Source organism: Diplodia seriata (genome assembly GCF_021436955.1).
Source record: "Diplodia seriata strain FDS-637 chromosome Unknown scaffold_12, whole genome shotgun sequence".
Classification (NCBI taxonomy): domain Eukaryota; kingdom Fungi; phylum Ascomycota; class Dothideomycetes; order Botryosphaeriales; family Botryosphaeriaceae; genus Diplodia; species Diplodia seriata.
The window spans coordinates 978,407-1,001,007 of NW_027117319.1; the positions used below are offsets into that span (position 1 = coordinate 978,407).

The 22,601-nt window shown below is 56.3% G+C and overlaps 8 protein-coding genes across 8 annotated transcripts; 2 read left to right on the forward strand and 6 right to left on the reverse strand.

Moving 5' to 3' along the window:
• Positions 1-3,048: 3,048 nt before the first annotated feature.
• SLS55_010416 (uncharacterized protein) lies at positions 3,049-4,197 on the forward strand (the record flags this gene model as incomplete). Its single annotated transcript, XM_066781798.1, has 1 exon — positions 3,049-4,197. A coding segment is annotated over one exon (1,149 nt), but the record flags the coding sequence as incomplete, so codon positions are not given.
• A 341-nt stretch (positions 4,198-4,538) lies between these two features.
• SLS55_010417 (uncharacterized protein) lies at positions 4,539-6,075 on the reverse strand (the record flags this gene model as incomplete). Its single annotated transcript, XM_066781799.1, has 5 exons — positions 4,539-4,796; positions 4,847-5,038; positions 5,095-5,518; positions 5,573-6,043; positions 6,068-6,075. 5 exons carry the CDS (start codon positions 6,073-6,075, stop codon positions 4,539-4,541), a joined length of 1,353 nt encoding a protein of 450 aa, XP_066628082.1.
• A 4,474-nt stretch (positions 6,076-10,549) lies between these two features.
• On the reverse strand, positions 10,550-11,391 carry SLS55_010418 (uncharacterized protein; the record flags this gene model as incomplete). The annotated part of the gene is made up of 3 exons (XM_066781800.1): positions 10,550-10,710; positions 10,763-10,876; positions 10,980-11,391. 3 exons carry the CDS (start codon positions 11,389-11,391, stop codon positions 10,550-10,552), a joined length of 687 nt encoding a protein of 228 aa, XP_066628083.1.
• Positions 11,392-11,848: 457 nt separating this feature from the next.
• On the reverse strand, positions 11,849-13,213 carry BFR1_3 (multicopy suppressor of BFA (Brefeldin A); the record flags this gene model as incomplete). The annotated part of the gene is made up of 2 exons (XM_066781801.1): positions 11,849-12,828; positions 12,952-13,213. 2 exons carry the CDS (start codon positions 13,211-13,213, stop codon positions 11,849-11,851), a joined length of 1,242 nt encoding a protein of 413 aa, XP_066628084.1.
• Positions 13,214-14,614: 1,401 nt separating this feature from the next.
• On the reverse strand, positions 14,615-15,364 carry SLS55_010420 (uncharacterized protein; the record flags this gene model as incomplete). The annotated part of the gene is made up of 1 exon (XM_066781802.1): positions 14,615-15,364. The coding sequence occupies one exon, from the start codon at positions 15,362-15,364 to the stop codon at positions 14,615-14,617; it is 750 nt and encodes a 249-aa protein (XP_066628085.1).
• Positions 15,365-15,999: 635 nt separating this feature from the next.
• SLS55_010421 (uncharacterized protein) lies at positions 16,000-17,634 on the reverse strand (the record flags this gene model as incomplete). The annotated part of the gene is made up of 2 exons (XM_066781803.1): positions 16,000-17,410; positions 17,627-17,634. 2 exons carry the CDS (start codon positions 17,632-17,634, stop codon positions 16,000-16,002), a joined length of 1,419 nt encoding a protein of 472 aa, XP_066628086.1.
• Positions 17,635-18,871: 1,237 nt separating this feature from the next.
• On the reverse strand, positions 18,872-19,906 carry SLS55_010422 (uncharacterized protein; the record flags this gene model as incomplete). Its single annotated transcript, XM_066781804.1, has 2 exons — positions 18,872-19,573; positions 19,859-19,906. The coding sequence occupies 2 exons, from the start codon at positions 19,904-19,906 to the stop codon at positions 18,872-18,874; spliced, it is 750 nt and encodes a 249-aa protein (XP_066628087.1).
• A 933-nt stretch (positions 19,907-20,839) lies between these two features.
• Positions 20,840-22,139, forward strand: SLS55_010423 (uncharacterized protein; the record flags this gene model as incomplete). The annotated part of the gene is made up of 3 exons (XM_066781805.1): positions 20,840-21,011; positions 21,402-21,429; positions 21,842-22,139. 3 exons carry the CDS (start codon positions 20,840-20,842, stop codon positions 22,137-22,139), a joined length of 498 nt encoding a protein of 165 aa, XP_066628088.1.
• Between the last annotated feature and the right edge of the window lie 462 nt (positions 22,140-22,601).

A 22,601-nucleotide genomic window follows, 5' to 3' on the forward strand; every position in this document is an offset into this window, starting at 1 on the left:
CGGTCGGTCAGCCGGAAACGCGCGCGGTTGGTGCAGCAGTCTCGCGAGGCGGTGCAATGTATATAACCCACGCCGGCAACATCCTCCACTATCCGCCAGCGGGGGAACTACCCTGTCAAGACCGGCCGGCTTGGCCGGGTGGTTCCCCCGCTGGCACGCCCTAGGCTCCCTTACATCCTCCGGGGGGGGAGGCGCGAGTCAACCCACGGGTTCGATTCGCGTGGGCGGCACCGGCTGCACCTATACCTGGACCTGGACCTGGACCTGGACCACCACCACCACCCCCGCCGCCGCCCTCCTACTCCCACCACCACCGCCACCTGGACCCTGGATCGCAAAAATCCCTACCAACGACGGCCTACGGTCGGCTAGAGGGGGGGTTCTGCGGGCTCCGGCAACCGCCGGGGCTCGTAGTTTTGCCTTTTTTTTTTTTTTGCCTCAACCGTTCGTCGCATGCTTGGTGGCGGTGTCGGTGTCGGTGACGGCGGCGGCGGCGGCGGCGGCGCTCTTAGGTGACGGGCGTCTTCTGTGTTTTTGCTTAAGTTGGCATTGTTGTGATGCGTCGTTCGCTGTGGTATATCTCCACTTACTAGCCTCGTTTAACGCGTCACCACGTGTAACGAAAGATGCTAGTCTATGTCTAGATCTTATATTTTAATACCTACAAATTTCGTACGCGGTGAGTGGCTTCTGTCTTTTGTCATCCCCTTAGCGTAGTGCATGCTGGTATGAATAAAGCTGCAAGGTTTAAAACACATGAACCTATGGTCACTTGGCTTGATGCGGGTTGTAGAGCTTTAGATCTTTTAATTTGAGATAGATCCCGGCTGCAAAAGCGGCCACGCTAACCAGCCCACTACACGTAAATCCATCACCCGAGCCGTTTTTCATAGCGTAGCGGGGAGAAAAATGACGCATTCGATATAGTATGACGGCGTTGACGTGCGCCACATTGACGTTGGGGCGCGTGGACGTGATGTCGCGCTGTCGTGGTGTTTTGTGGGGGTGGGGCTGCGGCCCCGGATCTGGGGTCATTTCATGACATGCTCAGCCAGACGGCCCGAATACCGACCACGACGTCGGCTCCTAACTCAGCCAGCTCTCTCACCTCGGCTGACAGTACGCGTATCTCATATTGAGTGAATGTTGATAAGTGCTTCCTCTGCTCACGGGGAACAACATGTGCGCTAATCTACAATTCCTTGCCAGACTTGTTCAACCTCGTGTTGGAACACGCGAACGATCTCAAACCCCTGCTGTCCAATGTGTTTGAAGGCTTTCATGATCCGCTCATGCTCCAAAGGATCCGATGCCCGGGCAGCGGCGACCCGGAGAGGGAAAAGAAACAGCAGGCCGCAGAGCCTCGAATGTCTGAGGGCAATCTCGACGCCATCGAGGATAGAGGCGACGTGATTCTTCACTCTGTCTTGGGCGAGAACCGCGATTGGAGGAGCGGAGAACAGATGCAAGCGGTAGTCGAAGATGCCGGAGAGATAGATGGAAATGGCGTGAAGGAATGCGAAAGATGCTAAATTGTTTGGCGACTTTGGATCGGGCGCGGGATTGCCTTGCAGGACGATTTCGACGACGGTTCGTAGACAGGCGCCTTCGTGGGCGAAGTCGTCGAAGTCGGTGTAGTCTGGCGAACACCGTAGAAGACTAAGACCGATCAGTCGGGATGAAATGAAGATGTGGCGATCTGGGTATCTTCACCGCGAACACAGGTCAGAACAGCGTAGCATGATGTCCAGAACGGTCTCGCTGAGATGTCCATCAGCTCCCGCCTCTTCATGGATGGCCGCCAGCAAGGAGCGCCACTCCGGGTCCATCAGGAAGGAAGACTCGTCATAGAGCAAACTCCTCGAGACTTCAAAGAATCGCAATGTAAGAAACATGGTCTTCTTGGGACCCTTCTCGAAGGCCGTGGGGCCACAGGCACGCAGTAGGCGGGATGTGCCGTAGAGAAAGTGGCGGTCCCAGTTTTCCGAGCTACCTCCCATCATCAACTAGATCGAGTGCGTCAGAAATGAGCACAGAATGGATCAGTGGTGTTTACCTCGAACAGGCCAAGGAAAAAGGTCGTCCAAATCACATCCTCAGTCGCTCCTTTGGCGTCTACGTTCGATTGCAGAGCTACCATCGAGCTTGAATAGGCTTTCAAAGCGCTCACTTGGGTCCTCGACTCGGTTGCGGGAGAGCGGGAAGTCGGTCTGCGGCTTGAATCCAGCACAGCCACAGCAGAGATGGCATTTCTCAGAGCTGGCGAGGTATGCAGTAGCTCGTAGAGATGGGGTGTGACATGGCCCCACAGATCGGCTGCAAATTCGTTGGTCTTGAGGAAGTTGTCAAAGAAATAGGCGAGCTCCCAATCTTTGCCGACATCCAAGTTCACTGGCAGAATGGCGGTTGCGTCTTGGTGGATCCGTGCGTTTGTTTGTTGCTGGTTGTATGGCACAAAAACCGCGGCGACGTGCCTGTCGGACGCGTTCCGAAAGCAAAACTGACGCGTCTTCTTGCAGTATTCGCACGGTATGGGACCGACGCACTGATGACACATGGTTAGCACACCTTGACGGCCGAGGAATGAGTGAGGCGAAGGGCGGACTTTGATCTTGCGTCGTTGACAATTGGCACAACGACGAACGTGAGTTCGCTTGTCGAAAGGGCCAACACGAGGCATTAGGTGCGTTTGATTTCTTCCCGTTGCGGAAGAAAAGTGAGAAGAAGCGACCGAGGACGGGGGCGCAAGGCTGTGTGCTGCCTCAGCCCCCGAGCGCTTGGCAAGGCTAAGCCAATCTGGGAAGCATTCGAGCGCACCCAAGCGGAGCAGACTACTGATGGCCCGAGGCTTGGCGACGCTACGCCAACTCGGGAAATATCCAGCCGCATTCAAGCGGAGCGCAGTGGATGACAAAAGACTAGTATGCTACTTTTACGGACATTCCAATTGTCTATGGTCTCGCACGACTTGGCTATAAGTACGCCTCCATTCGTCTTCATTCGAGTGCAACAACCAACCCACCTTCCATCATGTTTCTCAAGCTCCAGCCAGTCGTCTTGCTCGCTCTCGTTGCCCGCGAGGCCAGCTCCCTCTCTCTGGGCCAATTCAACGTCTCCCGCTCCACCCAGCTCCTCACCGACCACTCGCGCCAGGACCCCTTCGCCTCCACCTCGCAACCGCGCGATGTACTCATCTCCATCTTCCGCCCCGCCTCCAACACCTGCACGACATACGCCCCAACACCCTACATGCCCCTCAAGACCGCGCAATTCGAAGACGCCACGCTCGGCGCCGCCTACGGCCTCCCCGCCGGCACCATCACCAACCTCACCCTCGACCTCGCCACCTGCAACACCACCACCTCCCCCACCTCCCCCACCACCATCCTCTTCTCCCCCGCCCTCGGCACCCCCCGCCACTTCTACACCCTCCTCGCCGCCGCCCTGGCATCCGCCACCCGCGCCACCGTCATCACCATCGACCACCCCCACGACGCCGCCGCCGTCGAGTACCCCAACGGCACGCTCGTCGCCGGCGACGACATCGCCTCGTCCGACGCGCAGATCCGGCTCGCCGTCGCCACGCGCGCGCAGGACATGCGTTTCGTCCTCGACGCCTTCGCCCCTCCATCCCACCTCGACACCTTCGCCCCTCCCTCCCACCCCCACCTCCGCCCGACCGCATGCGGCGGCGCACCAGCGCCGCCCGCCCTCGCCATCGCCATCGGCCACTCCCTCGGCGGCGCCGCCGCGCTGGTTGCTGCGGCGCAGGACGCGCGCATCGCGGGCGCCGTTAATATCGACGGCTCGGTGTTCTTCTCTTCCTCCTCTTCCAACACCAGCGTCGTCTCGCAGAAGCGCACCCTGTTCCTCGCGCACGCAGGCAAGGACCTGACGACGGACGCGACGTGGGGGGCCGCGTGGCCGCGGCTGAGGGGGTGGAAGAGGCTGCTCCAGCTCGAGGGGGCGGCGCATTATACGTTTTCGGACCTGCCGGCGCTGGTGGAGGGGGTGTTTGGGCATGGGGGGGTGCCGGAGGGGGTAAGGGAGGTGGTGGGGACGGTTGGGGCGGGGGTGGCGGGGAGGGGGGTGCTGGGTGTTTTGGAGGCGTTTGTGGGGGTGGTTGGGGGTGGGGGGTCGGAGGAGGGGTTTGGGGAGGCGGTGGCGGGGCTGGAGGGGATTGAGACGGTGGTGTGAGAGGGGTTGGGTGGTTGGTTTTGGGGGCTGTGGTGTATGGCTGCTGCTGCCTGGATGGGGATAGATAGAGCGGAGCGGTGAGTGGTAGGTACCTTTGTCAACTTTGGGTAGCATCAATGAATCGAGCATATGTTTAGGACCCCAGGCCAAACGAGTTCCTACCACTCCCGCCTTATTCGTCGATGCTGTAACGCAAGTAATAGATGGCTGCAGACATTACTCCCTTTTATCAGCTCGTCGGCGACAGTAATGTGTTGTGTACAGAAGATACATCTAAGTTACTAACACCGAATGAGCAACTAAGGGCATGAAGTCGGTTCTGTATTCAATCACACAGATAACTATTCTGTTCGGGAGACACGCATGGAGATGCGCTTGGAAGGAGCGGTTGTAATGGTCAACCGTCTCTCACCAAGTGCAGCGTCATCATCACCGCCCTTTTCGCTCGGCTTCCGTTCGGCCATCCGTAAAACAATCTCCACAGCAGCCTCGTCTTCGACAATCTTCAGGTGGCGGCGGGCAAAGTACCGGGCGTACTTGAACATTGCCCAGTAGCAGGATGCGACGTTGACAAGGGTGAGGATGAACTTGTATGGCATCTGGTTTTGTTAGTGGGCAAAGGTGAGGCGGAGGGCAAGCAGTTTCTTACGTAGTAGAATACCAGAACGGTCCACGAGACGCGTTCCTTGCGAAGCCGGAGATGGATTTCGTTAAAGACGACGCAGTTGGCAAAGTACATGCCGAGGGTCGCGGCAATGAGATATCCGCAGAAGGCGGGTCGGACGAGGAGGGAGATGGGCAGCATGAATGGTGTGAGGAGGTACAGCAGGCATTCGTAGACCTGACATGGAAGTGAGTAAAAACGAGAAAGAAGTTGGAGGCAAGGAGGGCAGATACCTCTTGGAAAACGAAGCATTTGGCACCGAGTTCCCACCAGCCTAGCTTCCAGCTGAACAGGATGTACTTCATGTTGTACCAGACGCCGGCGACGAAGAAGAAGTTCCACCTCACAAACCTCTGCTTGAAGACGGTCATTTCGCCGAAGCCGCCTCTGGCACTCCCGGTGGTCCAGAACAATGCGGGTGGCGTTTCGGTTTCGACAAAGACAGACGAGCACATGATAACGCGACCGCCAAGCGAGCGGCAGCTGTGGCCGAAGAACCAATCCTCGGAGACGGAGAAGCCGGAGTGATGGTGGAAAGTGTGAGTGAGGAACTCGCGGTCCCAGAGGGAGATGGCGCCGTGGGGGAAGGTTGCGGAGCCGACTTTGCCGGAAAACGCCCGTTGGAGACCAGACAGCTTGTACTCAAAGTCCTGGGCTCTGTAGCGAAGTGTGTCAGCCCTACGGCCTTGGTGGGATCGGATGCAGACTTACTGCTGGCAGAAGGTTCCCTTGGAGGAGTTGGGACCGACCGACTTGATGGTGTAGCCCACACACTGGATTTTCCCCGTCAGCCGTTCCGACACGACCGGAAAGTTTCCCGGGAGCGAACAGTCGTCGTCGATCAACAAGACGTTCTTGAAGCCCTTGGCGGCATAGCAGCCGACGAACTGGGCCACGATCTTCGACCCGACCGGGCTCCACACGTGGTTGACGCCGTACGGCCTGCACACGTCCTCGGTCTCGTCGATGGGCGTCGGCGAGTTCCCGTTCGCAATGACGAAGATGTGCGAAGCCGGAAACGTCAGCAGCGCCGCATCCAGCGTCTTCGCGATCAGCCCGGCCGACTTGTAGCACGGGATGATCAGCGCCGTGTCCGCAACCCCGGACGTCATCTCGACATCGGCCTCGACTCGCGGCGGAGGCTCCTTCTCGAACAGAATCAGCAGCGGCGCAAACGCCAGCCTGTTGCACACGACATCAGCACACCCATCCATCACCAGCACATCCCCCCTCCCCCACACCAAATCGGCGAAAGGAAAGGCAACAAAGAGCCAAAACAGATAGAGGGAGGGGGGAACAACTCACACCAACCCCACGCCCACGGTAACGCTCCAGCCGCCCGGCACCACAAACTTGCGACTCACGACCCAATGCAGCCACCACACCGCGCCTTTCCACAGCGGCACGCCGACGAACACGAAATACACCACCGCCGCGAGCCCGGTATAAACACCATACTCGAACAGGCACTGCGCCCACCGCGCGCGCTGCACGGCTTTCCCCCGCGCCTTGGCCGCGTCGTACAGCTGCCACACCGACGTCGCCCGCATCGCCGACCCCACGCTCGCCAGCCGCTGCTTGACCGCCGACACGACGGATTTGCCGCGCTCGGGGTCATTGCCGCCATTGGGCGAGGTCGGCGTCGCGGGCGTGATGCGGAGTGAGGATGATTTGCGCCGCCCGGGTCCGCCGGCGGAGGGCGTGTTGCTCGTGCGGTCGCCCCCCGCGGTCTTGGAGGAGGGGGAGCGCGCGCCGAAGGCGAAGTCGCGGAAGGTCGTGTCGAAAGCGATGGAGGTCGGGCGGGCGCTGCCGCTGGTCGGCGTGAGGAGGCCGCCGCTACCGGGAGCTGCAGTCGATGTTTTGCGGCTGCGCAGGATGGACGGAGACCCCGGCTGCTGCTCGTGCGGCGCGATGTTACTGATCGGTCGCGGCGGCGGCGCTCTTGGGCTGCTGCTGCCCGTGGCGAAGGCGACGGATTTCGGGCGGCTGCGACGCTGCTGGACGACCTCGTCGGGGGCGATGCCGCTGAGCGGTGGGGAGGCGAGACCGGGCGTGCGGCTGGCGCTGGCGCTGTTGGGGTGGAGCGATGAGGAGGAGGAGCTGAGGGGCGAGGTCGTCGTCGGAGGAGGGCGTTCGTGCGGAGCGATGTTGCTGATTGGCCGGAGGGTGCGCGGCTTTTTGCCTTGCTGCCGCCGCGAGCTGAAGCCGGCGGGTTGGCGGAAGGACGATGCCTGTGGCGATGGTAGGGCGGGTTTAATGGCGGGAGCGGTGCCGCTCAGTCGTTGAGGTATGCGGGACTCGTGCGCTTCGTGGTTGGAGGCGCTGGATTGGGTTTTCCGATGGAAAAAGGATCCTCGTGGCGAAGGTAGGGCGGGTTCGTTGAGAGCGGTGGATGTGTTTGGCTCCCTCGCTGGCTGTTTTTCGTTTGGTGTCGGTTTGGGGGAATCAAAGCTCCCGGGTCGGGCGATTGAGGTCCGCGGCGATGTCATGGCTGGTGGGCGTGGCCCGTATGCAATGCTGTAGGAACGCCCGTTTCCCACACTGGCCATTGCTTGAGCCCCCGGCGGTCTCGACGGCCCGGCTGTGATTGAAGACCATCTTGTTGTTTCTGGATCTCGTCTGGTAGGTGTTGCTCGTAGCAGATCTGCCGGAACGACGACATCTTGGAGGATCCGATCCACATCCCCAGCGGATGCTGCGCGGTCTTTGTGTTCCATGCGGGGTTAGAAACTTATCGATGGTAGGAGGGATGCAGGAGCACAGAAATGCAACTTCCTGCTGGTTTCGAAACCGAGGGCGAAATAGCCAAGTACAAGTAAAATCTCAGGCGTAGGAAAAATGCTTCGTTAGACTCCCAATAGCCCATGTACCCATTTGAAATGGATGCCCGGGGAGAACCCAGGAAGAGCAACTCTACGGTACGCTACATTACTAGACGGATAGTGCACTCAGCTGAGCCTCCATATCAGCACTAGCGGCGCCTGCCACTAGCGGCACCCTTATTCCAGCAACCATCTCGGTAACTACCAGCCGTCGTTGCCGGTCTAGATCTCGGCTGTGCCCAATCCGTCCCAACCTCTGACACGTGAGCCGACCCTTCTGACGTCAACACCGTGGAGATGACTTCTAGTTCTAGGAAAGTAAAGCCGCATCTGGAGTAGTATCATCAGCGTCCCAGGCGTAAACATCGGCTAGAAGTCGACAAAGAACACTCTGCTGGATTTAGCACACAGCCTTACCCGAAGGCAAAGCCGGGTCTGCCATACGCGGTTAGAGTACCTTGTCGCCGGGAGCCAGACCGTCGGAAACACCGCCAGAAGCCGTGCTAATGACGACGAGAGTTGGTTTTTTCCGGCTCGCTTACCAAAAGATTGTTGCATCACGCGGAGGAAGTACAGGCATAAGGTTCGGTCGAACCAAGCCTGGAACCGTCTGCAAGGCCGGCAATGCGGGATACGGTTAGAGGTTAGCGAATGGCTTTTTCCGAGCGACGGACACATCATCAGGCGGGAGTCTATTAGCCGTCGAGCCAGAAGCGTCGGTCCAGACTGCATAGCCCATCGCGTCGTTACCGTTGTTGGAAGATTCCATTGATCTGTCTGCACCCTGATCAGGGAGCACGTGAGACACATCCGTTCAAAGAAGCTGGGAAGAGTCGACGTCGAAAAAACGGAGATGTTGGGTCTATGGTATGATTCAGTACTCTGCGCAGAGGCTGTTGCGTTATTACCACCACGAGCATGGTTTTGAGATTTCCAAACGACTTTGTAACAGATGATGGACATAAGAGTCCAGTAGCTCTCGATAGTATTTAGGATTCTTAAGGTGGCTTTATATGTCATCTTGACAAAATAAGCGTAAGGATCGGTCCGTCGAAGTGCAAGCCTTAGCCGCGTAGAGCACCAGTCATGGAGACTATTGATTCCGGTCAGTTGCATCTAGACTGTAAGCCATCTCCTGGGACGCCTAGTCTTCTTCTCTATAACAAACTATCTCTTTCAAGCTGTTGGTTTGGGCCCAAGCCATGGAAAGCTGAAGCAACTATATAGGTTCGATGAAGGCCGAAGATTTGGACAGCTTTTAAAACATCCGTACGCAAGGATTTAATCCTTCCGTAGACTGAACGTCAGCATCATTTCAAGAACTGCAAAGCTCAAAAACTCCGGCATCTGACAAAGCCTTACGACCGAATATACCGGACTAGGAAATCAGAAGCGCGGACGGGCACCACATCCGGGAATAGCAGTCAGAATTTACCGAATATCTAGGTTTTCTTGGAGTTCAAAAAGTGCGAAACCCATAGTTACTCCAAATCCCCATAAACAAAGATTGACAACGAGGTAAAGAGAGTCTGTCTATCGGTAGGCAAAGAATATGCCACGAAACAGGGTTCTTGCAGGAGAGCGTCAAGATATGACACGTAATCCCTACCAAAGCAGCTCTGACTCGCGAAGCCAAGGCAGCCTGGCCTCAGATACCTCGGGAACCAGACGCAGTGGTAGGTATCTTCATGGCACAAAGGAAGCCGAGAAAGAAAGTAACCTGTGCGGGGTCAGTAAAGACTCTACGCTCAATGTCCCAATCCCACCAGCACGAGGCCGACACGCTAGAAAAGACCGACTTACCGCAGCAGCATAAAACGGCAACCCCAACCACCCACTCTCCCTCCCATCTCCTCTGCCCGCCGACGACAACCTAGTCCCAAGCGCAAACAGCGCCGCAAACGCCATCTCCCCCGCCAACACGGCCACCAGCTCCAACAACGCAACGCCAGCATAAAGCCTTCCCAAGCGGGAGGACCCAACACCCTCTCCACGACCGTCACCGTCGTCGTCGTCATCGCCGCCACCACCACCCGACGCCGCCCCCTGATCCCTCCCCGTCGACGCCACCGCGAAATGCGCCACCAGCCCCCTCATCGTCTGCGTGATGCCATTCCCCGCACACCCCACGACGAGCCCGGCAACCACCATCACCGTTGCTCCTGATCCGCCCCCCACCGCACTCGCCGCCCCCACCATCCCGCTGCCCGCCGCCAAACCGCACAGACTCGCGCGCGCTACCCACGCATCCACGCACACTACGGCACTGCTACCACCACCACCACCGGCTCCGTCCCGTCGCCGTCGCCGTCGCACAGCCGCCGTCGTGGCCAAGGGGAGGGCGAGCAGGACGAGCAGGGAGACGAAGGCCTTGAGGGAGAGCAGGTAGCCGATGGAGGAAAGCGGGCGGCGCAGGGTGCGCGAGGCGTATTGGAGCAGCAGGTGGGTGGACATGAGGGCGAAGGTTTTGAGGGAGATGGTGAGGAGGGTGAGGGCGAGGGGGAGGTTTGCTTTTGCGGCCGCGGCGGTTGAGGGGAGGAGGGGGAGGGGGGAGAGGGGGGAGAGACGGGGCTTGGGTTTGGTGGTGGTGGTGGTGGTGGGCGCGCTGGTGGAGGTGGGGGGGCTGGTGATGTTGACGTTGTTGTGGCGGCGGCGAGGGGGTCGGGGAGGAGCGGTTTCGGGGAGGGCGAGAATGGTCGGGAGCGAGAGGAGGAGGATGGGCGTGCTGATCTTGAATGGGAGCCAGAGGTCTTTGGAGAGGAGCCAGGATCCGGCCGCGGCGGAGACCATGTCGGTGACTCGGATCAAGGCGCCGACGAGATAGAAGGTTGAGGTCCTGGAGCGCGAGGTTCTTAGACGGATGGTGTCACGGATGGAGGCAGGAGCGGTGATACCTAGCGTTTTCTGGAGCGACGTCGACGATGACGGTGTTCATCAGCGCTGAGATGTTGCGGTGTCCGCCTCCCATGAGTTGGAAAATGGCGGATGCCCAGATGAGTCTCGTTGGGAAGACTTCGTGGAAGTAGCCTAGGATAACGGGGCTTTAACACTGCTTCAGTCGTGAGATGGACGAGCTTACATATTAGAATAACCCAGAGGTAGGTCAGGATTTGGCCTGTCATGCCCAACAACAGAATAGGCTTGCGCCCCCACACGTCTGCAAGTCTTCCAAACAGAAGGGTGCAGAAGAGACCTACGAGCAGTCAGCCATCATTCTCATTCGCGTCCCTCCTTCACCACCACACATGGCCACCCAACGCTGAACAAAGAAGCAAAGAAGCCTTCCAAACACATACCGGGAATAGCCGCAAACAAGCTCTTCAGCGCACGCAGATAAGCCAACTCGACCTGGATCTCATCGCGCTTGCACAGCTCCTCACGCACGTAGCTCAGCGGCGGCGGCCCGATCAGGTGCGGATCGCGCGCACGGTAGTAGTCTCTGCAGACAGCCATCTCGAGCAGACGCACTTCGGGAGCGGCAGTCAGACCATCGCCCAAGTCTGCGACCAGCGAGAGGGCGCCGCATAGCACAGCAGCATAAGGCCAGAAGCGGTGGTTGGAGCGGGGAGGGCGTTGCTGCTCTGGGTGCAGGAGGGATGGTGGGCTGCTGCTGTCGTCGGAGTGGCGCTGCTCCTGATGCGCGCTGACCAGAAGCGGCGTCGTCTCGCTGGAGTCGGCTTCCAGGGCGATTCTAGGGGACGGATCCATTGTTGTTTGTTGGAGGTGAGATGTCGTCGGCAACGGCTGTTATCTGGCTATCTACCCCTCCTTCCTGCAGCTATGCATGTATACTTTACGCTAAACCGTTCTAGGCAGTGCATATCTCGCTGTCGAATCAACCGTCATCTCACCCTTGTCGTTGCTTTGGTGGCAACATTTTGGTGTTCCTCTCACTGACTGGGGCGGAACCGGCTCCGCACTCAGAGGATCTACATTTCCATTGGCCGTGATGGTGTTGCCCAGGGAGGGACGACTGGGATATTGTTAATGTGTACTCATTTCACGAAAGAATGGGCACCTGTAATTCACGCTGACACTTTATTTCCGCAGTATTATGATGGTAGTAAAAACTTACCACCGCTTTTTAGTTTTTTGATTTTTCTTTTTTCGAGAAAACTTGCTCGGCTTCTATCCAAGACAACGAAAAGACACCTAAGCTTGAACTTCACATCTCCTCATCCTCATCCTCGCTTTCCTCCTCATACTCGCTATCCTGGGCCATCTCCTCATCCTCATCCCCGCTGTCATCCCCGCTCTCCTGCGACGTGTCCCTATCCATCGCCGGGTCCGAATACACAGGCATCTCATAATCCGACTCCGGCGACCCATCCTCACCGTCGTCTGGCTGCGGCAACTCATCGTCCACATCCGACTCATCGTACTCGTCGTCCGAGTCCACCGTCACACCCGCGTCGTCCGGCATCCGCGGCAGGCCCAGATTCTCGCGCAGCGTCACCGCAAAATCGAGCAACCCGCGCAACTGCCTTAAATCCTCCGTCATGTAGGCACCGCCGCGCATGATCTCGACCTGCGCCGTGTTCGCCAGCAAACCCGTAACAAGCGCGAACCGCAAGTGTCCATCCATAGCATGCCTCAGCGGCGCCGCCGCATCCAACGCCTCATCTGTCTCGTTCTCAGCACCGACCCCTCGGCCGCTCACGAACGGCAGCTCGGGCGTCGCCGGCACCAGCCTCTGCGCCTCCTCCAGCGCGTCGTCCCAAGCCTCCGAAATCCGCCCGCGCAAGCCATCAACCTCTCTCCTCGCGGCTCTCAAGGCGCCCGGCCCGGTCTCGAGCGCGTGCGGCACGGAGAGGTGGCGGAGGCGGAACAGCACGGCGCGGCACGACGGACACGTGCGGTGGTAGGTGCCCAGGTCGCTAGACCACGTGCTTAGCCACCGCAGCATGCACAGCCAGTGCGTCACGTGCTTGGAGGATGTCGGGCAGATGCGCGCGACGGTGCTGGAGGGCGCGATGGCGTCGGTGCAGATGGCGCAGGTGCGCTCGTGGGCGGGGACGTCGCTGCCGTGGGGGGAGGTGGCGTGGGGGAGGGCGGCCGTGATGAAGGCGAAGCGGTCGGTGTAGAGGAAGAAGGAGAAGGCGCCGGGCCCGTTGTTGGAGCGGGAGTGGTGGGACATTGTCGTGTCTGTGATGTGGTGGGGTTGGGATGGAGGGAGGGAGGAGTATGCGGTTGCGGGAGGCGGCGGTGATATAGTGGGATGCGGGCTGGCATTGTTGCGAGATCATGGTCCTGCTTCTGTGTCTGAACATGTCTGCCTCCGTCTTGTTGCGAGCTCGTCGTACAAGCCTTGCCTGGTCGGCTGGCCATCCGATCTGATCTGCTCGAAGACGGTGTTGCGCGAGCCCTTGTTGGCCTGTTGTTTCTTGCGCATCTCAGCCAGCTCGGGGCGGAGCTCCTGCTGCTTCTTGGCCGTGGTCGAGTCCTTATTGTTCGGGGTGGCGCGATCGATCTTCGCGTTTAGAGGAGCATTATTGATGTATATAGGAAGGGATTTCAGCTGCGTGGTCATGTTGGTGGTCGGAGCGGGCACTGCGACAACTTAATATCTAATAGCATTTCGGGGGTTCGTAAATATAGATCCGAGGTTGGACTGGAAGAAAGTTGTTTTCAGCATATACCTTGCGCAAGAAGCAAGGAGCCAATTTAACAAATGAATGGTTTACACATTTTATATGTACCTGATGCGGTGGGGGCTCGCTAGAATGTTCCTTCAAGAGTTTGCTGGCCTATAACAGTTTGATTGGAAGAATCTGGAAACGTTACGTCCTCTAGTAAAATCGATATGTAAGTACTCCCATTATGATTCTAGAAGCATGGACGGTAGCTGTGTCTTGCTTAGTCGAAGCCACACGGCTCTTTGATAGCCGTATTTATATGTTTGTGAAAAGCTTTCTTTGTCCTTGCTTTGTTTCCCTAGTCGAGGCTGAAGTGGTAAAAAAGAAACATACGAATAATGTTTATCGAATTTGTAAGTTGACACTTTAATCGGCAAACTCAATTCGAGGGCAGTGCTACGATAAGCGATGATTGAAATCACCCATCCGTATCTACGTCACACAGGAGTTTACTGCCACCTGCCGAGATAATAGGATGTGAAATATTAGAACAACTCTACATAGGAAAGACGCAATGTTCGGAAATAAAGAACATGTTCTTAGGTCTCTTTACGTAGGCAGTCGAATCGATTATCTAGATATAGATATAGACTTAAAGATTATACGTTTGAACCCGGTTATAGGTTTTAACTACCCACGTAAATGGTGCTGTATATTCGTCTTTTGCACCATACTTGATTAAACAACATAAATGGCAATATCGGTAATGACATCTTAAGGTGGATCGTTTTAGGTCGAGGGAATTACCGAAGGTCGACCAGCACCACAGTATACCGACGGAACCTGCAAAGATGTTTAGAGGGGTCAGCACAGGCCTGGTACATCGGACAGCTTACCGCCTGGCAACGCAAACACCCCCAAGGAGTCTGTCGAAGCATCTGCTCCTTACAGAGGCAATCGGAGAACACGGCAAGCATGCAGAACTCAATAATCTTTTTTTCTAGCTGAACCAAGCCCATCGTTGGCGTCCGGATCGAGCTGCACTGGGACGGAAATTCGTAGCCTATGTCAACAATCACAACATTACCCAAGGCGAATGGGCTGGTCTCGCCAACTTGCAAATTGGTGCAGGTATCAAACCTGGCTTTTTTTTTTTTTGATTTTTCCTTCTTGATATCATACGACACTCCCAAAGAAACATACTGAAAACAAAGTACAAACAGGAACTTTTGCGTGAAAATTGAGTCACGACTTTCCCCATTCCGAATCATGCATCGAAGACAGCGGCCCGTGACTCCAAGCATCACCAGCGCCCTGCCCCAAAAGATGATCAAGGTTCGTAGTAGCCATCCCATCTACATGACGACACACACATCCGGTATGCCACTCATGATATCCACATCCTCCTCATCCGGCGGCAGCGGCGTGCCGCACGCCCTCTCTAGCGCAACCTCCGCTATAACCTCAGCGAGCTTGGCGCTCAGACCATCAGCGCGGTCGTTCGCCGCAGCGACAGCGACATCGCGCTCCGATCTCATGGCAGCCGCGTGGTCGTTTGCCCTGTCGACAAGGGCGAAGAGGTGGTTGACGCGGTTTTCCAGGCTAGCGGCGCGGTTGGTGGCGGCCCGCAGCTCGGTTCGGAGGTCGGCCTCAATACGGCCGTGGTCGGCGAGGAGCTTATCGACCCTGTCACGCAGACTGGTGATGGTATCGAGGAGTTCCGTCTCGTGGGCGGAAGTGGCGGCGGCGGCCGAGTCGGCAGCGCGGATGGCGGTGTCCTTGGTAGACACATCATCCTCAAGGGTCTGAATGGTACGGTTGGCTTGGGCGAGGGACTCCTGGAACTTCATGCTCTCGCTCTGAGCATGGGTGAGCGAGCGCTCGAGTCCTTGAATCGTCTTGGAGTCCGTGTTCATGATATCGTCCATCGCTGCAATGTCCTGCCGGAGGTCACTGATGGCGATGAGGGCGCTGATATGGAACCGTTCGAGGTGGTTCCTCCTCTCCTCCTCTGTACCCACCGAGTTTTGGATGGCATGGTGTGCGGCGGCAAGATCTCCGTAGGCAGATTGGACCTGGGCCTGGCGACCCTGAGAGGTGCTCATGGTTGAGGGTGGAGTGCTCATTGTCCTGTCGGTGTAGTTGGTTGGAGTTGATCGGACATGAAGGTGGAATATATAGGTATAGATAAGGAGTGGATGTACAGAAAGATTGCATTGTTTCCGTGTATATAGTGATGGAAGTTATGTATAAGTACAGTGCATTGTTTCGAGACAGCTGCGACGTATATATACTTAACACGAATATTCCCTGAGGGCCTCTTTTGTGTTATCATCCGTTGGGAGTCAAACGGCGCACGAAGAGGGAAACTAGCAGCAAACAATTAGTCAGGCTTGTGAAAGAGCACTAGATAGCTGAAATTGATGAAATTCGATCTATCCAATTTTATCGCGACTCCTATCGGCACGTGTCACAAATGATCAGTTTACGAAGCACAAGTGTACGGCAACAGGTTCGATTGGAGAATCAAAGATTGCAATGCAAAGAACGTTTTTATTAAGAAAATAGATCAACATGGAGGAATGCCTTCCTAGGCGTTCGTCATTGCACGAGAAATACGCACGAGAGAAGTGTCTCGATCAACATCGTAGCTCCGAAGCGCGCTGGAAACACCAAACACCGTCAGACACTACCATCCATCAAAGCGAGAACCGCACCAAGCACTCCCAGCCACCCCTCTTCACATGGCGGCACACCGCTCCCTTTCCTCCTCCGTCTCCTCCGGCAACGGCGTCCGACACGCCCTCCCCAGGTCCCTCTCGAACACCATCCACTCCTCCGCCCCCCACAGCCTCCTCTCCATCTCATCCGCGCGGCGCCTCGCCTCCCCCTCCCGCTCCCTAGCCCCGGCCCTGCGCATCTCCAAATCCCTGATGGCCTCGCCGGCCCGACTCACCTGCGTAGTCCTTTCACGCAGGAGCTGCTCCACCTCCAATGCGTGATCGACCACCCTTTTTGAATGCGCCAACTCTTTTTCACGTATCTCGATCATGGTTAATAGCTGGTCGCGCAAACGCGTGACGTCGGCTTGCGAGAGGGCGAGCGCGGCGGCGTGGGCGGCGCAGTCGCGCTGGGATGAGGCGGCGCGCTGGTTGGCGGCGGCGATGGTGGTGTGGGCGTCGGCGAGGTCGTTGGTGCGGTCTTTCAAGGTGTCCTCTTTGAGGGCGAGCTGGTCTTGTAAGGTCTGCGTTTCGCGTGCCGAGAGGGCCAGGTCGGCCTTGGCCTTTGTGTTGGCGGCTTGCAGCTTTTCGATCTGGCTGCGGGCCGTGGCGAGGCTGGCTTCGCGGATGCGGAGCGTCGAGCGGGTCTTCTTGAGGTTGTCGTTGGCGGTGGCGAGCGACGCGTCGCGGTCGACCAGCTTGTGCTGGAGGTCGGTGGTCGCGTTGTGGGCGCTGCTTAGGTCCGTCTCGAGGTTCTCGGCGTGGCGGGTGCGGTCGACCAGGGTGTGTTGCAGGTTTTCTCTTTCGGCACGGACAGTGGTGAGGGAGGCGTTCCTGTCGACAAGCTTGCCCTCGAGCTCCTTGATTGTTGCATCGGCGGTAGAGAGGGAGTTGTCCCGGTTGACGAGCTTGTCCTGGAGGTCGGAAATGGTGCTGCGGGCGGTGGCCAGCTCTGCCTCGAGATTGTCCGAGTCACGGGTGGCCCAGATGTGCCAATTGGTGAGCTGGTCGACCCGGCTGTTGGCAGCTTCCAGGAGGTCCTTGGCGGTGGCGAGTTTGGCTCTCGTGTTAGCGAGCTCCTCGTTGCGGGTGTCGATGTCGCGCCGGATATACTCGTTCTCCACGCGGATGCGGGAAATCTCGATGACCCGGTCGTCGACAGTGCTCTGGAAGTCGGCATTCTCAGAGCGGCTGGTGGAAATCTCAAGCACGAGACGGTCATTCTCATGCTTAAGCTCTTGGATCTGGTCCTCGTTCTGAGAGCTAGCCAGCTCAAGGTCGATAATGTTCTTCTCCTTTTCTGCCACTTGGCCCTGGAGGCGGGCGATCGTGGCACGCGCCAAATCTTTGGCGTTGTGGAGACGCCTGTTCTCCGCTTGCAGGCCCTCCATGTTGAGATCGGCTGGGTTGAAGTTGCTCATCTTGACAGCACTGTAAATTGTGGGTTGTAGGTTTGATCGACTTGGAGTGGAAGTTGGCGTTTATATAGCTACCAGATTTTAGTCAATGATCGAGTACAGTGTAATGTTGACGCACACCTCCCGTAAACACATACGCTGGATGGAAGTGGGTTTGGAGGCCAACCTGTTGTGTTATCATCGCGGCCCATTTCGGGTAACACTTTTAATGCGTAATCCTGCTACCAACGCCGTCATGGCAATGCAATGTATATAGAGGACGTTCTTCCGGATGCTCCGAACACTACCGGAATGTCGAAGAAGCTGGCCCAGGTGGAATTCCATGGAGTCTTGACTCAACGTGGCCTTCCGACAGGTTCGCGGTAGTGCCGAACTACCGGTAAGGTCCACTGTGATATGCGTGCGTTGTATATGAAAGGATGTTCAAGCGTGGTAAGCGCCCATAGCGACGTGACCATCGTATGCGCTTCTAGTCCGTTGTAGTCAGCAGGCTTTCGGGCGGCGGCGGATGTCTAACCCTCAACACAACTCTCATGCCAACTTTTCTCGTCCAATCCAACTTGAAGTCCGGGAGATGCGTCGTCGTCCCCTCAAAGGAAGGGAAACATCTTTATGGTCTCCGTGGAAAGCAGTCTGCACCAGCAAGCCGCTTTCCCAAGGGAATCCTACCGGCAAGCGGCACCAAACACGGGCGAGTGCAAGTTGAAAGAGGAAAATGCAGTTCTACGTGGTGGAGGATATCAAATGGAAACAGTGCGTTTCACATACGATGTCAAGCAGAATGGACGTAGAACAAAAAGTGTAGGTATGTTTGCCTGTTTGAAGTATGGAAAACATTTTGCTGTGAGTCCTCTTCCTCATCGTGAGCCGACTGACAACAAAGAAGCTTTACAGAGGAGCCGAATCCCTTGGCCACCCTCTCTAACAGACTATGGACAGCTTGCACGCTCCACCATTTGGTCAAAATGGCCGGCCATGCTCTTGTTGTAGATCATGAGACGTGCATTTCGGATACGCTGCAGAGATTTCGAGATGCAGCTCGAGACGTGAGTAGGCACGCCATATAGCCATCCAACTATCCTACTAAACTATTCACATGAGTAAGGCACAGGGTCTCTGCCAGATTGATTAATTCTATCGTCTTCTGTCGTAAAGATTAATTATCCTCCCAGCAACGAACAAGGTCCCTCTGATAAGCGGACAAGGAGTAAACGGGGAGCACAGCAGCAAGGGTTGGCAATTTTTACAGACTCAGACAAACATTGCATGACGTTTGGCAATTGCTATCAGCCTCTTCCATAAGAAAAGGCAAACATGACTTTACCGGTCGTATCACACGTGGGCGTTCGCCAAATGCTCAATGAGTTTCACAATTTTCTTCATTACTCGTAAGTTACCTCTCCCCGCTTTGTACCGTAGCCGAACGCAGAGAATGTCTATTGGAGACGAAGCCACGGCGATCCCAGATGGCCGACTACTCCATCGTTGCAGTCGAGTCACCAGAGCAAGGATCACATTCCATATCGCCGTAGTCAGAAGAAGGCTCACAGTCCATATCGTCGCAATCCGAAGAAGACGCACCCTCAGCCTCAGTCTCACCCTCAGCCTCAGTCTCACCCTCATACTCCGTCTCGTCGTCCGGCGGCAAATAGTCGGCATCGCCACCATCATATTCATCATCATCCGCGTCCATCGGCTCCATATCCTGTGCAATGTAACGGACAAGGTCCGCACCAAACGTGTTGCCGCCCTTCAGAAATAGGCGAAAGTTGCCGCAAGCATACATCAGCTTGAGATTGACCCAGACGTGGGCCACGAACATGTAGCGCAGCTTCTGGCCGGCAACGTCGGGAGTGTTGGCGTAGATGAGGGCACCGATCTCGGTCAAGTGCATAGCGTCGTCGCGAGAGTGGACGGCGTAGTAGTCGGTCAACATGGCAATGTTCATCCAGGCCAGGCGGCGCAAGGAGCTCATGCTGTACTTCTCGGCCAGAAGATACACGCGCACGTTGAGGTGCATCCAGTCAAGCATCTGTGCATTGCGGGTCTGCGCGCTGGGGCTCGGCTTAGGCGGCGCGGTGGGCTGCTGCGAGTCGACCGAGTAGGCCCACTCTAGCATGGCCGCCACGGCGTCGGGGTGGTCGTCGTGGAGCTCGATAACGCCGGACCCCTGTGCCTAAGATCTTATCAGAATAGCCGTTACCGGGCAGATGAAGGACCGTGGTGAGGCTGGCGAGTAGGACGGGGCAGAAGGTAAGTACCTGCAAGTCCTTGCGGTATACCTTTTCCAGGAGCCCGCAGTGGCAAAAAACGATGACTTTGTGCACGTTCCAAGTCCGATCTCCACAACTAATGACAAGGTCGGAATAGTTGCCAGAGTGGAGAAAGCTGTCATATGTTAGTCTTGCGTTTTTCGTAGCTCGCGATAGACGTACCGCGTCAGGGTATCCCTTTTAGGCACTCCGGGGTAGACCCAGGCCTCCTCGTCCGGAACGGAGGCTTTAGGCATTGTTCTTGACTTGGTGGGAGACGGTGGATCTTGTCTTTTGAGGGGAAACGTGGCTGAAGAGTAGAGGCGATGGTATGAAGGGGCGTCAGGGGTTGGTAAACAGGTCTACCGGTTCGTCGCCGCTTTATGCGCGATCGCAACGCGCTAGCGGTTCATTCACTACCTACGCGCTGTTGCCGCACAGACACGGCTTTCCCTCGAGCGCGGTATCCACTCTTTTTACGCCTACAAGTATGACTCACTTACGGAAGACCGTTGCCAAGAGTCTCTTGGTGGCGGCGTTCTTCTTCAATGTGATGGAAACGCTTTTCACGAGAAATGCGCAATCATACTACTTCTGAGCCCTCTCGACACTGGCCGTCATATGGACGCGCTCCAAGTGGCCACGAGCAAATCGCAGCACCGGAACCAGCTCCACGGGACGCTGCCCACCTCGCTCCACTCCATCCTCACGCCGAACCTTGAACCATCAAGACGAACCTGCAAACGCGCGCAAGAAAAGCGAAGGTTGGGGCAGTCGCCCTCGCTGTACTTTGCGTCTCCCCTCTCCTCGCAAAGCAGGATGAAAGCGTTAGGTATAAGGCGGTAGAAGTTATCTTCGTCGTTCCGCTAATTTTTAAGCCTTAGCTCGCGATAGCTCTATTCGTAGTAAGTACTATTTAGGCCCGCGTTTCTATCGGATTCTAAGTCGCTCGTAAGATCTAGTAATAGATCGGGTAAAAAGCTCGAAAGTCTTAAGCGACGCGAGTCTTTAATTCTCGCTACTCTTATCGGCTATTCGCACGCTATCTTATAACTATTATACCGCCGAAGGCCGCATCTGCTAAGCGACTTAGAGCGAGGAGTCCCTGCGCCTCGCCGAGTACATCATCGCATCGACCGACCAAGCCGAGCTGAAGGCCGACATGCTCTCCCTGCACACGGCGCTCCGAGATGTGCAAGACCCACACCGCCGGCCGCGCCGCCGACAACCTCCGGATGCAAGCCGAGGAAGACGCGCTGCAGGTCCAGCCGATCGCGACGAAGGCGGTTAATGGTTATTTGGAAGACTTGGTACACATCTCAGACGCCGGTATTGTTGACGTCTTCGTTGCGAGGAGCAGGTGTAAGGCTTACGAGCAGGTCGCGGCGTGGCGCTGGAGGAGGTGGAGGACAATTTGTTTGTCGCCTTGTTTGAAGTTATGAGGCATCGAAACCGGGTGACTATAGTGCTTTCAGAGTGCGCTTGGTATCATGCGAGGCGAGCTGAGATGGGGGCAAGCCTGGATGAGGTCTCGGCTTTGATCGGAAGCTACATGATCACGGACACTCTGAGTGATGGTGTCTGGCGGGGGCTTCCTCCGTGATAGGCTAGCGGATGGCTCATTGTGGCTGCTAGATGGGTACTGGGCACATCGGGATCGGTATTGACTTGGGCATGCTTAAGTATGCATTGATTACCGGCTGAAAAAAAAAGGTGGATTCATTCCACCAAAATATACTCTCACATCTGCAGTGATCTTGTTTCTGCTTCACTACTACAGGTGAGCCGATTGTGGACCAGCATTGGAATTGCCGTTCTAGAGGTATTCCTGCCGATAAGTGTTATGAACCTTGTTCGGAGACGTTGTAGCTTATCGCTTTAAGCATCACGCTTGATTTAGAAACAGTGTTTAGATTACATTACTCTTATTCCTCGCCCTTTGCATTTGAGCTTTCTATTCATCCAAGAAAACCCTTTCCCCGAATTCTCAGACCAGCTTTGGCTAAAATGTCCGGTAAAGACGTGCGCGAGGACGCTAATAATGGCGAAAAAACCGTCATCAACATCATACTTCCATTTCTTATCATACTTGGAAATCTCCTGCTTCTTCTACTCTACTGGCTTCTTACTTTTTTCGACGCTCTGTTCTTCCAGCTGCTTTGGCCACTACACCTGACCCGAATCCTTGACAGATTCAAGAACCCCGCCCTGAACATCGACACCATAGAAGAGCGTATGGAGCCTTCGGCATGGATCTGTTTGTCTCTTGCCTTCTGCGTGGCCGTTTCCCTGTACGGCTTCGTCCATTGGTACATTGGAGACGGCATCCTACTGTCGCACGACCTTGAGGCCTTGCGCCGTGCCTTTCCGCCAACCGACAGGCTGTCGGTAACATGGGACTACGACGCCAGCACAGGATGGCGGGATGATACGGTCAATCATGACAGCCATTCCTGCGTCCACGGCGTCTACGTCGCTCGCTTCGATTAAGTCGTCTAGGGAATGCAAATGAAGCAAAGTCGTCATCGGCGGCGTGGTCCCTACCAACCTCGTGATGCACTGAGGCAAGCGCATGCCGTAGATTCTGGTTTGAGGGAATGTGATGTGGTTTTGATGTGATTCCCTTTTCGCAACCAGGCAAGCTGATACATAGTAGTGGGATAGCAACCCGTCATCCCGACGAAAAATTCAAATCTGATATGAAAGACCAAGCGGAGATCCCGTGCTTTTAGGCCATCGTTAGTGGTTAATGTTCTGTTGTCTACGCTGAGTTTAAATGTTTTACATCTGTTGTGTGGTGGTGGTGGTGAAGGAAGAGTAGTCGAATTGTACTACCGTCCTTGTTCGGCTTATCCGCGTCCAAACAATGGATCCGACCACATGAGTTTGGAACAGTCACGCGTCTTCGGCGGAGCACATAGGGCTTGGATGCTTGAAACCTCTGTCAACCGC